Source organism: Schistocerca cancellata, chromosome 9 (genome assembly GCF_023864275.1).
Source record: "Schistocerca cancellata isolate TAMUIC-IGC-003103 chromosome 9, iqSchCanc2.1, whole genome shotgun sequence".
NCBI classification, from domain to species: Eukaryota; Metazoa; Arthropoda; class Insecta; order Orthoptera; family Acrididae; genus Schistocerca; species Schistocerca cancellata.
Window position 1 is genome coordinate 213,592,266 of NC_064634.1, and position 19,191 is coordinate 213,611,456.

A 19,191-nucleotide genomic window follows, 5' to 3' on the forward strand; every position below is an offset into this window, starting at 1 on the left:
GAACTTAGAACTACTTAAACCTAAGTAACCTAAGTACATCGCACACATCCATGCCCGAGGCAGGATTCGAACCTGCGACCGTTGCGGTCACGCGGCTCCTGACTGTAGCGCCCAGAACCGCTCGGCCCATGTTGTTATACTGATGAATTTATACGTCAGCGTTCCAACTTTCATTTCACTTCATCAGTATTGTGAAAAAATTAGAGTTATAAGAACAAGGATTACAGAGGTTCCATATCACCAAAGATTTGCAGGGAATCTTGAAAATATTAGATCTCTAAGGTTGGAAAGAGAGAAGAGAATACTTTTTAAAAGCACCTACGTGAACGACCTTGGTTTCACTGACGACAGTGTACGATTTGACTCTAGTACGTAGAAACAGTGACGAGAAGAGCATTCTAAGACTAAAATAAATTATAATATATGTATCGAAAGGTTTTGAGCAAATTAAGAACCAATAAATAGAACAGCTGAATATATGGAGCAACTAAGGCCAGTGTGGACAGAAAAATATAATTGTTGCTGGCAAACTAGATGGGATTTCCGGAACTAAGCCAAAAGGAAAAGACTGCAATGGCAGTGAGACCTGGATCTCTAGAATGATAATACGAAAGTCATTGAATACTGAGGCTTGCCCATTGACCAATGGAGAGATAGGTGCAAGGAATTTGAAGAGGGACAGGAAAACGAACTGGAATGGAAGTCGAATTTCCTACTGAAATTGAAGTAAGATTAGCAGTGGATATTACTGGACTGAAGTACGAAGGAAATAATCTGTTGAAGCTGAAGAGATAAGAAAATGACTAGAAGATGACGAAAAAAATATGGACAGATACCTCTAGAAGACGGTATAGCAACGTCAGTTGTACGTTTGATTGCAAACTGTAACGAATGGAACAGTTTAAAGAAGGCCTACAGTGAATGAGACGTAGCTGATGATGACGGCGATCCGGTCAAGTTCTGTAACTTCGTGTCCACATACATCTATTCGGTTACACTGACATAATAAAGTGTCATATGATAGTTACGAGTACATGAGATACTTTTGATTTTCCTTTTTGTAATTCACATACCTTCCATTTACGTACCGTATATTTTCTTTCTGAGCCCTTTCTTCACACTGCCATAGCATTAAACCAAATAACTACTGATGGATGATTGTTTAAGCACCCTGTCTCCACACTCGTTTCACTTATGATAATGTTCAAAGCCACAAAAGTACAACAGAAACAACATGTCTCAGAGAGCACCACAATCAGAGATTCAGTTTACAAATTTGTAACCATGAAGATCCAAAACATTTAATTCCCAATAACCGAACTCTCATTTGTTCAGCAGATGATCTTCAGACACACAGAGAAGTGAGGAAAGAAGAAAACCAGTGTTGACGATGGAAATGGAAATGAGCGTTTGGCGTCATTGGCCGGGAGGCCCCCGCGGGGCAGGTCCGGCCGCCTTGGCGCAGGTCTTATTACATTCGGCGCCACATTGGGCGACCTGCACGCCGGATGGGGATGAAATGATGATGAACACAACACAACACCCAGTCCCTGAGCGGAGAAAATCTCCGACCCAGCCGGGAATCGAACCCGGGCCCGGAGGACGGCAATCCGTCACGCTGACCACTCAGCTACTGGGGCGGACAGTGTTGACGATAATGAATTTCTTAATTAGCTACGAAACTATATAAGGAACTTTCTGACTCCCTATTAAATATAACGGAGCATATAAAATTATAAAAAATGGACAGAGAGAAAGAGAGGAAAAAGTATTAAATAAAAGAGCGAAAGTGAACAACGATTATTACCGAAATGCGTGCTAAAATCAGCTCTCCACAACTTTAGCTACGTGAGCACTTAAGTGCATTTCAGTGTATGACTGGAACTCTGCCAGTAAACGACTCAGCTTTAGCCCGCTGAAGCGATATTTTTAGGATTAGCTCAAAGTCATTAAAGCTAAATCTGCAAAATACCGCCTCAGACTCTGTGAAATGTGATGAAATGTTTTGAAAAGAGGCAATGACACTACCTGGTTGCAGAACGTAGTACGTTGGTCTGTTCTTGGTGATTTCGTACTCTAATGGGCAATAAATCGTACGAAAGACTTACCAAAGACCGGCGAATACTTTCACGCACGCACACACACAAACACACGCACAGAAGCACGCACGCACGCTCACACACACAACACACACACACACACACACACACAACACACACACATACGTGTACGCACGCGTCCTCGCCCACAGAGAATATAAAACAGGAAAATGTGATACTCAGGGTGGTTATTACATACTCAGCACGGCAAACACGTAGTGATGTGACGTAATGGCCGAGGTACTAGTCGTCTGATCAGGGAGCACGAAATTCATAGCGTGTGCAGCTATCGTCAAGTTCTCGTTGACTTCCCCGTATTATTTTACGTGAATTTCAGGCAGATCCCAATTAGTTGCGTTTCCGCTGCTAATGGACAACTGTTGAATAAGCCTAGATATTAGTACCTGGCTCTACTCCTTTCGAATGTTAATTTCAAATACTTACGACACTTCTGCGGGAATAATTTATACAACCTGTATTTTTTTCATAATTGTTAATCACTGGCAATGCGGGGAGGTACGAGATATTATAGTATACGTCACTGAGCGAGGAGACGCTTTGGTTAGACACTGCACTAGCATAGAGGAGGACGAGAGATCTAATTCCTGTCTATCCATGAACTACTCGATTTCCCTCGTTTCCCCCAGACTCCTACAATCCAAAGCATAATCTCACTCACAAAGAATGTGTGCAGACAGTGCTCATTGGCACCATCCTACTGTCTAGTAAACTCAACTCACAGCCTTACTTCAGTCTGTCAGTACAGCGTCTAATGACGGTTTTTCTCGTCTCTTATTCACAGGTTTTCATATTTCGTCAGTCTTGTGCACTGTATTTTCGTTTCATGAAGATATTTTCTCCGAAGGCTTGCTCGAGTCACCCACGAAGAGGAGTAGCTTGATTTACTATGCTGGATATTTATTTTACTAATGAGTAACCCGGGATTCAGCAATCCGCTGCCATTCGTAGGCTGGCTATCTAACGGCGCGCAGAGGGTAACAAAAGTGTTGTTTTCTGGTTTTCATAACATTAGTACCAGAGAGTTTAAAATGTTGTCGTTATCTACTCATTAAGAGGTGTAATCAGATGTTAGAGGTTTAACACAATGAGACAGATATTACACTTAGATACTGTGTATTTATCTTGATGGAGCGTAACTCACGGCGCGCAAATATCCGAACTTTATTCATCCAGTATTTGAGATTCAGAGGACTTAGTGGCTTCCAACATACTCAAAATATAATTTCAAATACTTGCGACACGTTTTATCTGTGACACCATCCACAAAAATAGTGAAAGTAAATAGATTACCGCTTATTAAATTTTCACTATTCATGCAGCAAAACCTTAGTATTAGGTATGACGTTCTAATTTATTACTTTCTTATATCCATATTCGAAACACATTTTGCAGACAGCATTCACATACACCGATGAATGTACCTGCAAAATTGTAGCATTGTACGATTCATTGTTCAGGAGATAAAACGTCATAAACATTCAGGTGCATGAAAAGCTAGCTTTCGCTTAAAACGGAGCGAAAATTACCCAGAAGCTGTCTACCCATACACTGTTTAATTAAGAGAGCACCTAGCGACTTCCAGCAAACTGCAAACATAATTTCAAACATTTTTCTAAACGTTATCTCGCTAACACACTTAATGTTTAATATTTAGCACACTAACTCATTTGTAACATAGAACCTTTAATATCATTTATCAGTGACAGATCGATTCCTTAACCCTCCTACTACCACACATTTTTGTTTCACTGAATGCCACTGGAGTAATACAGACCCCAAGTAAATTACACGGGTTATATTGGCAGCATTATAATGTGCTCACATAAATACGTATATTATAGCTCTCCAACACAACAGTTATCACTCACTTTTCCTGAGTGATACATTCAAGAAACAAAAATAAATTTGTATTGAGATCAAAATGGCTCTGAGCACTATGGGACTCAACTGCTGAGGTCATTAGTCCCCTAGAACTTAGAACTAGTTAAACCTAACTAACCTAAGGACATCACACACAGCCATGCCCGAGGCAGGATTCGAACCTGCGACCGTAGCGGTCTCGCGGTTCCAGACTGCAGCGCCAGAACCGCGCGGCCACTTCGGCCGGCAGTATTGAGATCAAATTCACCCTAGGTGTACACAGTGCTAGGAAAAGGAATGAGCTTTAAGGCGTTGTAAACGTAAAACTGAACAAAACATTGGTGGTTACCATTATATTAGGAGTGGAAGACATATACATTGAAAATAATGGCATTGAAAACATAGGAAGAAGGATTTCATTTAACGTCCCGTCGACATCTTGGTCATAACAGACGGAGCAGGAAGGAAATCGGCCGTGCCCTGTCAAAGTAAAGATCCTGACATCTGCATGGAGCGATTTAGGGAAATCACGGAAACACTACATCTGGATTGCCAGATACGGGTTTGAACCGTTGTCATCTCGAATGCGAGTCCAGTGTGCTAACCACTGCAAGCTTTGAGATATATATTTCCAATGTACTTATCGGGTCGTATGAGCCCAGTGGTACTAAAAACGATTCAGCGACATGTGAGGCAAGAAACTCTAACAATGAGTACGAGAATACCATAAGTGGGAAATATTTTCACTGTGGAAACTCTAACAATGAGTACGAGAATACCATAAGTGGGAAATAACATTTTCATTGTGACATGTTTCGTCTATTAACCGTTACTCTATTTCCATAAATGTTACATTCAAGAAACAAATAAACAGCTTAAATTGGGTTCTTGCTGACCCTAGTGGCTCTCAGTGCAAGAACCATGAATAAATTTTAATAATTTGAAAACATGAAAGTGAACAAAACATCGACGGCATTAATAGCGTTAGCAGGCATGGTTAAAATACCACGCTGCGAGTTCGGTGGAGGACAAGTTGCACATCTGTCATAAATCACTGAAACCTTACATCCTGAATGTAATTACAAAAAGGTATTCGAAAACTTTGTAAGAATGATTTGAAAGAATTACACTTGAAAACTGGACTATTCCTTTCGAAAATACGTTTTGTAACACCACATGTATGTTGAAACGTACCCTAGGCTTCCATCTTCATTCATGGTAGAAAGTATAGCCCTGTGAACCTAAATCTCCTCCTGTCTTTTTAATTGACAGAGTTCTCCCAGCGTTTGCCGACATAAATTCAATAATCCATAAACGCTGCAGCTGTGTGTATACTCTCGCGCGTAATTCCCCTAAGAAAACAGTTCCAAGAACGCTTTTGCTAGTCTGATTCTAGCTGCCGAAGGTCGGCATGATGAGGCGGTTTCACGAGCGTGTAGCCTTGAATTTGCTCGGCTCACTAAACCGAAACGTCGATTCGCGCCTCCTCCGTTTAGTCTCATTGTTTCGGCATCTTTTGAAGTGTTTCTGGCCCTACGGATAATGGCAGCCGAAGGAAGGTTGAAAAGTAAAAGGAATCACTAATACTGATCACTTTACGAAAGAAATTCAGCAGAGCCCACTGTGATAGTGATGTCTGTCGCCTGGTGCTGTGAGAATCTGTCGTGGACGCAGTCAGCGTGATACCACTTGCTACGACGATGTAATAGTTGATGACGGTTTTCAAGGTATTCTTCGTACAACTTCTGCCTAGAATAATGACCACCAGCGCCCTTTCAGATAACAATTCGACAACAGATTTAGATTCTAACTAAACCAAGTTTGTAGGCTTTGACAGCCGGAATCAGTGTCCGTAAAATTTGTTTATCTTGTAAACCGCGAAATATTATGCAACGTAACAACGTTTCAGCCACCATTTCAAGACAGCGGAAAGTTGGTGCCTTTAACCACACTACCCAGAAGAACTTTGTGGAAACTAACTTCTCTGCATTCGGCAACCCTACACCCCATATATTCACTTCAAAACTGATCTGGCAGCGTTGCCTCCGCACATAAAGTTTATTTGAATGTTGTCTCTTACTAGTTGCACTATTTTAGAAGACAGTTCGTGTCAGATGTAGACAAATGTAGTGGCAGCATAAACCTCGTGTGCACGTCTTGATACTCTATTATTATATTATTATATAGTTTGATACTTCATATTCGATAATTTCAGGACTTTTAAGGGCATATACTAAGCTGGCGGAGCGGTCCAGTGGAATAAGAAATAAAAAGCAGCAATGTCTCGTCAACAGCCCATCAGCACTGTCAGATAGATAGGAACAAATGACAGTAAATAATGGAGTGAAATAAGGACTTCTTCTTTCATCCACTATTTCTTACATCTACGTTAAAAATCTCCTTAAAACTGTTTATTAGACTGCAATCAAGGAATTTAATAAAATGCAATAGCCTAAATGCATTAATGTTTACAGAGAATAAAGTAATACCAGTAATCAATCATCCGACTGGCAGCGCATCAGCTAAAACAAACATGTATAAAACCAATCTTAAAATTTGATTACGTAATAAGATCAATGTTATGTATATTCAAGTTAATTACCCAGTTTGGTCTACAATAGTAGACGGCCGCGGTGGCCGAGCGGTTCTAGGCGCTTCAGTCCGGAACCGCGCGACTGCTACGGTTGCAGGTTCGAATCCTGCCTCGGGCATGGATGTGTGTGATGTCCTTAGGTTAGTAAGGTTTAAGTATTTCTAAGTTCTAGGGGACTGACGACCACAGATGTTAAGTCCCATAGTTCTCAGACCTGTTTGAACCATCTACAATAGTAACAACAAAATAACTGAAGAGGTGTCATATTTTTAGTATACGAGCTGCAGCATCAGCTATGATTGTGATAATGAAACAGATCGAAAGCTGCACAAATTACAAGTGACATGTGGATCCAAAGAAGAGAACACTTAACTAAAAATCCTAAAAGTAGAAAAATTAATTTTTTTAAAACGATGGACATAAAAATACTCTTGTACGAAAACAAAAGTTGGGTAAAAGAAAGATAAAGGACAGCAAGGTGCAAGTAGCGGGGAAGAGATTCTTCAAGTTAGTGAGGGGCTGCACAAACACATATTTCATACAAAATGAAAAGGTTAGAGATGAATAATAATAATAATAATAACAATAAGTATAATAACTCGATGTGGCTCAGCAATCTTGTGGAAGAGTTTAAACTGGACACCAGTTGCGACGACTTGTGTGTCCCTAACCTACACGTGAAAGGTTACTTAAAGAGTTGAACGTGGAACTTGTCAATTCCGGTGAATGCTTACGTCGTTGAAAGTGGAAGACTGGGTTAAAGATGGACTGGAAAACTTGGTCTGACCGGTAAGAAGTACTTGGTCCAACCGGGATCCGAACCCATGCGTTTCTGGTTTCCAAGCACACACGTGGCAACTATATACCACGCACGTCAGAAATGAATAGAAAGTACATATTATTAAGAGTAAATAAACGATTACAGAACTAGTTGTAAATGTCACGTGTATAGAACGGAGATGAGATACTATTCTAGAAAATTCTAAACTACAGTCCGGCAAGGAAGGAGAGAGACAGAAGTCGACCAACAAACGAAGGGCGCAAGCTTTGAGAAGCCGGGAAGTGCAGATGCTTAATCGCTGCATATAAAATAACAATGATACTTCCAGTTATGTATTCTATGGTTGTGCGCGATGAAGAGAAATGAAAAGAAGCAATGTTGTTGTCGGATGCGTTGTCTTTAGACACGGGATCTTCGGCTGAGGCAAGGCAGCTGCTGTATCCTTTTCAGAGGGACTGAGTTCGTCGAGTGACATAGACAACCAACTGTACGTTAGGACGGTCAGACGTACCACTGAATCCCGCTCCTCAGACTACCTCACTAATATTTCGAGACGCTAGCAACAACCCGCACATGTCGAGCCGTCGTCGTTTCCAGCTGACCTTGGCGGCGGGTGGTATGATCACGTGCAGAATATAACAAACTCTTACCGCCGAGCTCCTAAAATTAGCTACGGCTCGGTGTAATACTGGCACTGGCAACGAAATGAGCCGTCGTATTCGATAGAAAGAAAACCACAAAACTCGTGGGAGTGACGGGACCTATAATTTAGTCGACCTCTAACACCGCGCTGACCGTGATGCGGCCCGTCCTCTGGAAGTAAGGATGACCCGGGGGGCCGCCGTAACTCAGACTGGAAGTTTCGCTGCGCTATGCCGTCATTCCGAGGCGGCTCCAGCGCTGGTCCTGCCCAGTCTGCAGCAAGTGTCTCGCGACGCTCCAGGGACCCCCCAGCGCATCCATCCCCTCCAGCGCTCGCAAAGACCCGCCAAAAGGAAAAAAAAGGGGGACAGTCTGATCCGAAGCCGAAAAACGAATGTCTACATTGGCGGACGGCGTAGGCGCCAAAGCCGTCATCTTTGGACCGCGTGGCAAAGGCCGTAGAGGGGAGAGGAGGGGAGTGGAGAGCGAAGTCGTACGCGTCCGACGAGGACCCACCTGTGTTTGCTGGACTGCTTCGTTGTTTGCCTTTTTTTTTTTATTGCAGTAGAGGTGGACGATTCAGTGGCCCGGGTGGGTATAAATACGTTACACATCCCTACACTCCACCAGTCCGGCTCACGGTACGAACCTGGAAGCAACAACTACCAGCATAACCATGTACAAACTGGTAAGTGAAACTTGTAATTACAGTAACCGGCAACCTCACGTTTATGATCTGGAACAGAGTTCAAAAATATCTCGTTCATTTTGAGCGTATGAAATATTGTTCCAACTTCAGCACTGTATTACCTTTAACACTGAGATAGAAATTCTTATTCATCTCCTTTATAGATATACGAGGGGTTTATTACAACCACAGCTAGTGTAGAGAACTGGATCAATTTTCACGAAATCGTTTTTGTTGGAATAGACTTGATAGCTGTCAAATGTTTCACCTAATATGGTCGCACCCAGACAGCGCCAATTCTTATATCTCATTTCTTATCGACCGTAAGCTTCGTTGGAGCATCTTCTCTAAGTAATTTCCTACGACCTTGCAACTCGTCAACTTAAGAAAGTACGAGATTATTTGTTTAATCGATATTTTTAAAGAATTTTGCCATTCGTCTGACCGGATCAAGATATCATCACAGAAGTTTCATATGAGCGAACACTCCGCTGCAGAGTGAAAATGTCATTCCGGAAACATCCCCCAGGCTGTGGCTAACCCAAGTCGCAGCAGTATTCTTTCTTTCAGGAGTGCTAGTACTGCCAAGGTTCGCAGGAGAGCTTCTGTAAAGTTTGGAGGGTAGGAGACGAGGTGCTGGCAGAAGTAAAGCTGTGAGTACCGGGCGTGAGTCGTGCTTCGGTAGCTCAGATGGTAGAGCACTTGCCCGCGAAAGGCAAAGGTCCCTAGTTCGAGTCTCGGTTGGTGCACACAGTTTTAATCTGCCAGAAAGTTTCATATCAGCGCACACTCCGCTGCAGAGCGAAAATCTCATTCTGGATCATCAGAGATGTTGGCCGAGGTGACCTCCATTCTTATATATGTTACCCACGTTAATTGTGAGTGCTGTTATAGTAATAATTACTATGTGCATGTATTAGTGTCCGGACCGATAATGTAGATTGATAGATGATAGTTTTAACTATAACCGATAACAGGCCCTTTAAACAAATGTGCTTGCAGAACAATAGGTCCGAAAGCTTTCTTTAGTTTCAGGAAACATTTCTACAATTTCTTGTGCAAAGGTATGGCTATCCCTGGACCCTTGGTAGTGCACCTATCACAAAATTGTTGCTGTGTGTCACAGCTCTAGATCTACATTTCTACCTTGACTTCGAAAAATACGTCAGTTACGTAGCATAATCTGTTTCAGTGGAATATTTCTGGAAATCTCCACGGAAATTCTCGTTATAAATGAACCGCCAGACCTATATATCATTTATAGTCCCCTCCATGTAACACAACTTATTTGTACATTAAATGTATTCGTCATTGCTAATATGCCCAACCATCAACTGTATAATGTAATGACGACAGTGAAAATTTGTGGCGGACCGGAACTCCATTGCAGATTTCCCGTTTATCGCGAGCAGTCGCCTTATCGTTACGTCTACGTCACATGCATACCAGTCCAAAGAAACATTCCATCGTAATTCGTCATACGTCATATGTAGTAAGTGTTTAGAAACAGCGCTGCTCCGGTCTACGTGACATGCATATTCGTCCAAAGAAACATTCCATCGTAATGCGGAATAACAATACTACAATGTCGTATAACAAAAAAAAAAATTTTTTTCAAATGGCTCTGAGCACTATGGGACTTAACTTCTGAGGTCATCAGTCCCCTAGAACATAGAACTACTTAAACCTAACTAAGGACATCACACACATCCATGCCCGAGGCAGGATTCGAACATGCGACCGTAGCGGTCACGTGGTACCAAACTGAAGCGCTTAGAACCGCACGGCCACACCGGCCGGCTCCGTATAACCCGCTTGTTCTTTTGGAACATTATTCTACTATGATAGGAGGCAATTAAAACTCAGGTCCCTCATAAAACCTCGTAGTGTGTCCTTAATACGACCACCTGATTATTTCTATTGTCAACGAACTTACGGAAATCCCCACCTATATATACGCTGTCACAGGAAGCATCCCGTGTAGCTATACTAGATCCAATTAATTTCTGTGCACGTTTCAGCCTAGACAGAACATAGATTAAAATACATTTAAGATATTCCTCTTCTATTATCTACATATTTATTTGTTATGGATACATTAGATTTATTTTCGGAGGAACACGCAAATGTATCACATTCCTTTAGCCCAAAATGTGAACTTCAGTAATTCTCTCTACGTAACCCGGAATGTTATTTGAAGTAAGGCCTGAGGATGGAATAATTTTTCCTTACCCATTAGAAACTACGGATGTCAAATTTTAATCATAAATTTCACCTACCGTGGAAGCAAGCTTAAAAGAAAGTTCTTCTGTCAAGTTCGACTCGGTATCAAGGTCACAAAGGCAGAAAAATTAAAATTAGTGCCAGTGGTCTTCTGCTGTTGGATGATCACCCATGATGTCACGACAAGAAGCAACCATTCAAGGTCTTCTGTCTCCCCCACCAGCGCCCCACGTCTCACTCTGCGTAATGCAGACAGTGAGAGTTCCTTGGAGCCCGTAATAGGTGTCTGATGCTCGCTGGACTGACAAATATTCTAGCAAGTCACAGTATTCGCATGATCCTCGTTTCGTGTGCACCGTATGGATTAATGGGCTTGACATCAGTTGTAAGGATATTCAATTTACTTTCGGGAGCTACTCAGAAGTTACATAGGCATCAGTCGAGGAGAGTTGGTCATTAGGGAGATGTTGTGTGAAACAGCAGACGCTAAAGTCGTTGTGTCATCTAGAAAGCGTTACTAATGGACCATTGACGTTCCTGATAGGTGGTAGCTGTTTAGAACTAGCAGTGCTTCTGTGCTGCAATATACTGCAAATGATTTACAATGATACATTTGGTCTGTTGAGACATCACAGCGTATTTAATATTTCATTCGGTCTTAAAAATTAAGTACTCTTTCCAATGAAAGACATAATGGACTCAAATAATAAAATCGTTTTTATTAAATATGGATACATTTACTGGTGAACAATATTGCTGTGCTAAGAGGTTTTTTTCTGGAAAGGTGTGACGATAGGACTATTATTTCAGATGATTACTCAATATCAGGTTTAACTTTTAATTGCAGGGGTAAACTGAAACCCATGGTAGGGCTACTTCGGTTCAAGTCGTCCCTGCTACTTCGTTTAGCGAAATGTTATGTAGAAAATTCATTCCATAGGAATATTATAGCGAAAGCTGATTTTCAGTTCTCACATCCGAGAATTATATTAGGAAACACTTATAGGTGTCCTTCAGTTTTGTCGAATGATGAGTTTTCACACAGAGGCTGTGAATCAGTTGTAAGTGGCCTTCCGAGGTTGCTGCACCCAAGAGAGTGAAGGATAAAGCTCGTGAAGCTAGGCGCGTGGTCAAGGTCGATGACGCTATCCTAAATAAGGGACACCTTGCGGCCCGTCTCGTGTGGCAATAGGTTGCAGGCCGCAGGTGGCTTGATTGAGATACTCGTAGCAAAATAAATTTGTGAGAAGACCAACGGATAGCTACAGAATATTTTTTTCTTAAATGTCACGATTTAAGTGCTCGTTACCCCCTGAGGTAATTTTACACTCGCTACCTGCAGACTAGGTATTCACCTCGATAAACGACCTGAATGACTACAAAAATGACTCCAAATGCCTAACGAACAGTTCTGAATGTGTGATGACACAATATTAAAGACTATCATATGAGGCAATTATAACTTCCAACCGTTTGTCCCACATATAGATAATTGCGATATTTCCAGCAGCCAACTGATATGGATCCACAAGTCCTTACTTCTGTATTTCTGTCCTACTGGACGTATGAAACTGTTCCCGTTAGACTGATCAGAATAAACGCAAAATTTGAATCAGAGAGAAAAATTATAAATGTGCCTCCGGTGAGGTATACGCCATAAGTATGACTGCAGTAACGACAGAATGCAACGCCCGTTAATCTGGGACTTGACCCAAGTGGGGAAGTTTTGTGCAGCTATTAAAACGAAAGAACCAAATTCACTCGGATTATTACATAAGCAAGTACGCCTAATATGTGACTGACAGGAAATGTCGCATATGTTTAATTCATAGTGTACGCTCCCTTAAAGTTCGTAGTCCGATGAGAAGAGATATTGTCACCTGACCCCAAATTGAAGGCACATAGGAATCTAACCAAATAGTAGAGCTCTGGTCGCTGTAGTTTCAGCTAACAGCCAACAAAAGGCAAATCTATACACAAAACCTTAGGGAAACCAGTAAGTCGTGAGTTTAGTGCCTACTTTGGAGTACTTATTTATCACGTCCCTGTCATTTCATATATCCATTTCACATAGGTCATACTACAAAACTTTTCTTGCAGTTGGCGCTGTCTGCCCTCGTGGCCGTGGCGATGGGAGCCGTTGCGGAGATTGCCAAGGACGTCGTTCCCATCGTAAAGCAAGAAAACGTCATCAGCCCCGATGGAAACTTCCACTACTCGTGAGTATATTGTCGATTTTTCTGTAGAACGGATGATCGGGAAATGAGTGTAATGATATTAGCTTCTGTCTGTGTTGTCAACCAAACTAATCAGAAGGACGATATTAACGCTCGACGAATACTTTCATTCAACTACAGTTGTAGTATGCCGTAGCTGGGCCAAAGGATTAACAAAATTGGCTCTGTCAAACCAATATCTCGTGCTGTATTGTGGAGAAGAGGATGGCATGCTGCTCACCTTCAGAACGGGGGAGTCAAACGAAGCTTAATTTTTTTAGTCCTATCGGAAGACTAGGTATCTGATGAAATAAAACTGATTTAGTCCATTGAAGGCCGGTTGCCGACAGTATAAAGTTTAAATACATCTGGATACGAAATCATAACAACGCTAAATTTGAGAGGTACAACATTCAGTGATGTGCTGATCATCGAAAACAGACTATCAACGTGAAAAATGAAAAGATCAAAGAATAATTGTTCACTGGCCGATCAGCAATATCAGTTACTAGCAGCCTAATTTGTCGAATCAAGAAAGATTAAACAGGGTGTTCGGAAATTCCTGTTGCAAACTTCTAGGACTTTTAGAGGGGACTAAGTGGATAATGTTCTGAACTGGAACTCCTGTCCGAAAACGTACCGTTTACGTGATGCAACGATTGGGAAAGATGTTGGTAATTCGAATACTTTTACTAGTAATTTGGTACGCGTGACCCAGTGTATCACTGGTTTTACAATTCCTGTCATTAATAACCAATGAAACAAAAAGGAAACGTGATACAGCACAGCATCATCAATTGGTGTGAGAGACGTCTCCTTGGAGCAACACAGCCTGGTGATGGTGAAGGTACCTCTTCCTCGGAGGTGCTGCGTAATTGTGGCGAAAAGGGACTGCGATGGTGTTGGATGTTGTGGATAACGACCCTGATAAAGGTGACGGGCAGCTCTTCCATTACCGTGAGGTTTGACATACAGAAGGATCACGTCGCTGTATTCTGCAAGTATGTACTGAACTGTGTTGCTCTAACACTCCGGGACACATGAATGAAGCTTGAACGAGTTCAGAGAGGGAAGATGGACGTCAAAGGACATCAGCCGATCCGGTGTAAGCAACCCCATCCCTACCATGACTACCCTGTTGCATAGCTACCTAGCAAACATGTTTCCAAACGACTGTAACGCAACTGGTTTGATGCGGCCCCCCACGAATTCCCCTCCTGTGCTAACCTCTTCACCTCAGAGTAGCAGTTACAACCTACGTCCCCAATCATCTGCTGGATATATTCCAATCTCTGTCTTCTTCTTTTGCCCTCTACAGCTCCCTCTAGTACCATGGAAGACATTTCCTCATGTCTCCACAAATGTATTATCCAGTCCCTTCTCACTATCAGTGTTTCCCACATATTCCTTCCATCTCCGATTCTGCGGAGAACCTACTCATTCCTTACCTCATCAGTCCATCTAATTTTCAACATTTGTCTGTAGCACCACATCGCAAATGCTTCGATTCTCTTCTGTTCTGGATTTCCCACAGTGCATGTTTCACTACCATGCAATGCTGTACTCCAGACGTACATTATTAGAAATTTCTTCTTCAAATTAAGGCCTATGCTTCGTACTCATAGACCTCTCTTGGTCAGGAATGCCTCTTTTTGTCACTGCTAGTCTGCCTTTGATGTCGTCTTTGGTCCGTCCGTCATTGTTTACTTTATTGCCTAGGTAGCAGAATTCCTTAACTTCATCTACTTCGTGACCGTCAATCCTGATGTTAGGTTTATCGCTATTCTGTTTTCTGCTACTTCTCAATAGTTCTGTCTTCTATCCATTTATTGAAATGGCTCTGAGCAATGTGGGACTTAACATCTATGGTCATCAGTCCCGTAGAACTTAGAAGTACTTAAACCTAACTAACCTAAGGACATCACACAACACCCAGTCATCACGAGGCAGAGAAAATCCCTGACCCCGCCGGCAATCGAACCCGGGAACCCGGGCGCGGGAATCGAGAACGATACCGCACGACCACGAACTGTGGACTTCGATCTATTCTCAGTCCACATGCTCTGTTCATTTGACTGTTAATTCCATTCAGCAGATCATGTAATTCTTCTTCACTTTCACTCAGGATAGCAATATCATCAGCGAATCGTATCGTTGATATCATTTCATCTTGAGCTTTAATTCGACTCCGGAACCTTCCTTTTAATTCCATCACTGCTTGTTCACCGTACAGATCGAACAGTAGCGGCGGAAGACTACATCCCTGTCTTACGCCCTTTTCAAACCGAGCACTTCGTTCTTGGTCGTCCACTCTTATGATTACCTCTTGGCTCTCGTATATACTGTATATTGCCCGTCACTGCCTATAGCTAACTCCTATTTTTCTCAGAATTTCGAACATCTTGCACCATTTTACATTATCGATTGCTTTTTCCAGGTCGACAAATCCTATGAACGTATGTTGATTTTTCTTTATTCTTGCTTCCATTATCAACCACAACGACAGAGTTGCTTCTCTCGTGCCTTTATCATCTCTAAAGGCAAACTGATCGTCAACTAGCACATCCTTAATTTTATTTTCCATTGTTTTGTATTTTATTCTTGTCTGCAACTTCGACGCACGAGCTGTTAAGATGACATGGTGCGACTGCTGGCGCCTCTGATTCTCTCTCTCATTACAGCTCTGCTCCTTTTATACACGATCGTCATGCGCAGTCACTGAAGTTTTGCTGTCCAGCACCATCTGTCGGACATGTTGTGAACTTAGTTTTTTTTTTGGCTCTAATAAAACCCCATGTCGAGAACACACCTTCAGCGAGGAGTCAAGCAGTATATTGATTCCTCCTACGTATATCTCGCGAAGAGACCATGAGGATAAAATCAGAGGGATTAGAGCCCACACAGAGGCATACCGACAATCTTTCTTTCCACGAACAATACGAGACAGGAATAGAAGGGAGACACGATAGAGGTACTCAAGGTACCCTCCGCCACACACCGTCAGGTGGCTCGCGGAGTATGGATGTAGATGTAGATGTAGATGTAGACTGTGCGATAATACTCGCACTTGTCAGCGCTTGCTGTCTTCCATAAGACCCTGTATTGCGAAGGACGAGGTAATCGGAACAGTTGTATGGCGTTTTGTGGGTGGACATTGGGCAGTCTGACATAAAATTTTGAGACAGTAGCCTTATTCGTCAGTCGAGTATCGGAACTGGATGCTCCAGTCCAAAAATTTGCGATTACGGCTCCGTCTTCGCACAGGGTAACCCCCCCCCCCCCCCCGCCACGCACTGTGCGGTGGCTTGCGGAGTATTTCTATGGCGGAACTCAACCGGCTCGCTCTCCTCCTTGGCGCAGACAGTGGAACGAATGAAGACAGCGAAATCCTTTTCCGCAGGTTCGAGTCCGGCGACGGCACCAGCGCAGTGCAGGACGGCACGCTGGTGAAGTCGCAGGACCCCAAGGAGCCCGACACGATCGCGGTGCGCGGCAGCGTGTCCTACACGGCGCCCGACGGCACGCCCGTGCAGCTCACCTACACGGCCGACGAGACCGGCTTCCACCCTGAGGGCGCCCACATCCCCGTGGCGCCGCCGGTGCCCGAGGCGATCGCGCGCGCCCTCCAGTACATCGCCGAGCACCCGCCCCCGCCAGAGGTGATCGCCGCCAGGAAGCAGTAAGAGACGTCGCTGACCCTCTGGCGGCATCGGCGCTCATGGCCGCGTCGCCCAGGATGGCGCCCGTCGCACGGTTCCCCTGCGCAGTGCCCGACAGGGCAGCCTCTCCGTCACTCCACTACTCCGACGACGACCCATCGCTCTGAACACTGTCCGCTGGCCGCCGTGCGGCCAGTCCCCCCGTCTCTGTAACGTTTTCCCCGCCGCAGTCCCTCGTCTCCCCACAGTCCTCTCCCAAACTCTTCAGCAAGCTTTTATTGTAATATTTGTATATCGCAACTGTATAATAAAAGCACATGTATATACATCAAAACATCTAGTTTACTTCCTTACTCACAATTACCAATCCTTCCATTGAAAATAAGCGCAGACAGTATATGGGGCCTATAACTACTGTGTGTCCTCAGGTGGAAAACCAAGTTCTAAGCACAGAAGGGAAAGCAGAGAGGTGAAAGGAGTATATAGAGGGTCTATACAAGGGCGAGGTAATTGAGGGCAATATTATGGAAATGGAAGAGGATGTAGATGAAGATGAAATGGGACTGACAATTACCGATCCTTCCATCGAAAATCAGCGCAGTCAGTCTATGAGGCGTATACCTACTGTGTGTTTTCAGATGGAAACCCAGTTCTAAGCAAAGAAGGGAGAGCAGAAACGTGGAAGGAGTATATAGAGGGTCTATACGAGGGCGAGGTACTTGAGGGCAATATTATGGAGATCGAAGAGGATGTAGATGAAGATGAAATGGGAGATATGATACTGCGTGAAGAGTTTGACAGAGCACTGAAATACCTAAGTCGAAACACGGCCCCGGGAGTAGACAATATTCCATTAGAACTGCTGATAGCCTTAGGAGAGACAGCCCTGTCAATACCATCTGCTGAGCAAAATGTGCCGGCCGAAGTGGCCGCGTGGTTCTGGCGCTGCAGTCTGGAACCGCGAGACCGCTACGGTCGCAGGATGTGTGTGATGTCCTTAGGTTAGTTAGGTTTAACTAGTTCTAAGTTCTAGGGGACTAATGACTTCAGCAGTTGAGTCCCATAGTGCTCAGAGCCATTTGAACCATTTTTTGAGCAATATGTATGAGACAGACGAAATACCCTCAGACTTCAAGAAGACTATAATAATTCCAATCCCAAAGAAAGCAGATGTTGACAGATGTGCAACTTACCGAACCATCAGTTTAATAAGTCACGGCTGCAAAATACTAACGCGAATTCTTTACAGGCGAATAGAAAAACTGGTAGAAGCCAACCTCGAGGAAGATCAGTTTGGATTTCGGTGAAATATTGGAGCACGTGAGGCAATACTGACCTTACGACTTCTCTTAGAAGCTAGATTAATAAAAGACAAACCTACGTTTCTAGCATTTGTACACTTAGATTTTGACGATGTTGACTGCAATACTCGCATTCAAATTCTGAAGGTGCCAGGGATAAAATACAGGGAGAGAAAGGCTATTTACAATTTTTAAAGAAAACAGATGGCAGGTATAAGAATCGAGGGACATGAAAGGGAAGCAGTGGTTGGGAAGGGAGTGAGACAGGGTTGTAGCCTCTCCCCGATGTTATTCAATCTGTATATTGAGCAAGCAATAAAGGAAACAAAAGAAAAATTCGGAGTAGATATTAAAATCCATCGAGAAGAAATAAAAACGTTAAGGTTCGCCGATGACACTGTAATTCTGTCGGAGACAGTGAAGGACTTGGAACAACAGTTGAAGGGAATGGACAGTGTCTTGAAACGAGGCTATAAGGTGAACATCAACATAAGCGAAACGAGGATAATGGAATGTTGTCGAGTTAACTCTGGAGATGCAGAGGGAATTACATTAGCGAATGAGACACTTAAAGAGGTAAAGGAGTTTTGCTATTTCGGGAGCAAAATAACTGATGATGGTCGAAGTAGAGAGGATATAGAAAGTAGACTGGCAATGGCAAGGAGAGCGTTTCTGAAGAAGAGAAATTTGTTAACATCGAGTATAGATTTAAGCGTCAGGAAGTCGTTTCTGAGAGTATTTGTATGGAGTGTAGCCTTGTATGGAAGTGAAACATGGACGATAAATAGTTCGCACAAGAAGAGAATGGGATCTGTTTAATGTGGTGCTACAGAAGAATGTTGAAGATTAGATGGGTAGATCACATAAATAATGAGGAGGTATTGAATAGAATTCGGGAGAAGAGGAGTTTGTGGCACAACTTGACTAGAAGAAGGGATCGGTTGGTAGGACATGTTCTGAGTCATCAAGGGATCACCAATTTAGTATTGGAGGCCAGCGTGGAGGGTAAAAATCGTAGAGAGAGAACAAGAGATGAATACACTAAGCATATTCAGAAGGATGTAGGCTGCAGTACGTACTGGGAGATGAAGCAGCTTGCACAGCATAG

At 43.1% G+C, this 19,191-nt stretch overlaps 1 protein-coding gene across 1 annotated transcript; it reads left to right on the plus strand.

Annotated features, from left to right (window-relative positions):
• Positions 1-8,533: 8,533 nt before the first annotated feature.
• On the plus strand, positions 8,534-17,116 carry LOC126100169 (endocuticle structural glycoprotein ABD-4-like). Its single transcript, XM_049910719.1, has 3 exons — positions 8,534-8,684; positions 13,008-13,126; positions 16,524-17,116. The coding sequence occupies exons 1-3, from the start codon at positions 8,673-8,675 to the stop codon at positions 16,804-16,806; spliced, it is 414 nt and encodes a 137-aa protein (XP_049766676.1). The 5' UTR covers positions 8,534-8,672; the 3' UTR covers positions 16,807-17,116.
• Positions 17,117-19,191: the final 2,075 nt, after the last annotated feature.

What these genes read in the sequence shown, in the direction of transcription:
- LOC126100169 (XM_049910719.1), top strand. An exon ending in GATGGAAACTTCCACTACTC is followed by an intron (nt 13,127 to 16,523) that starts GTGAGTATATTG and finishes CCTTTTCCGCAG; the next exon opens with GTTCGAGTCCGGCGACGGCA.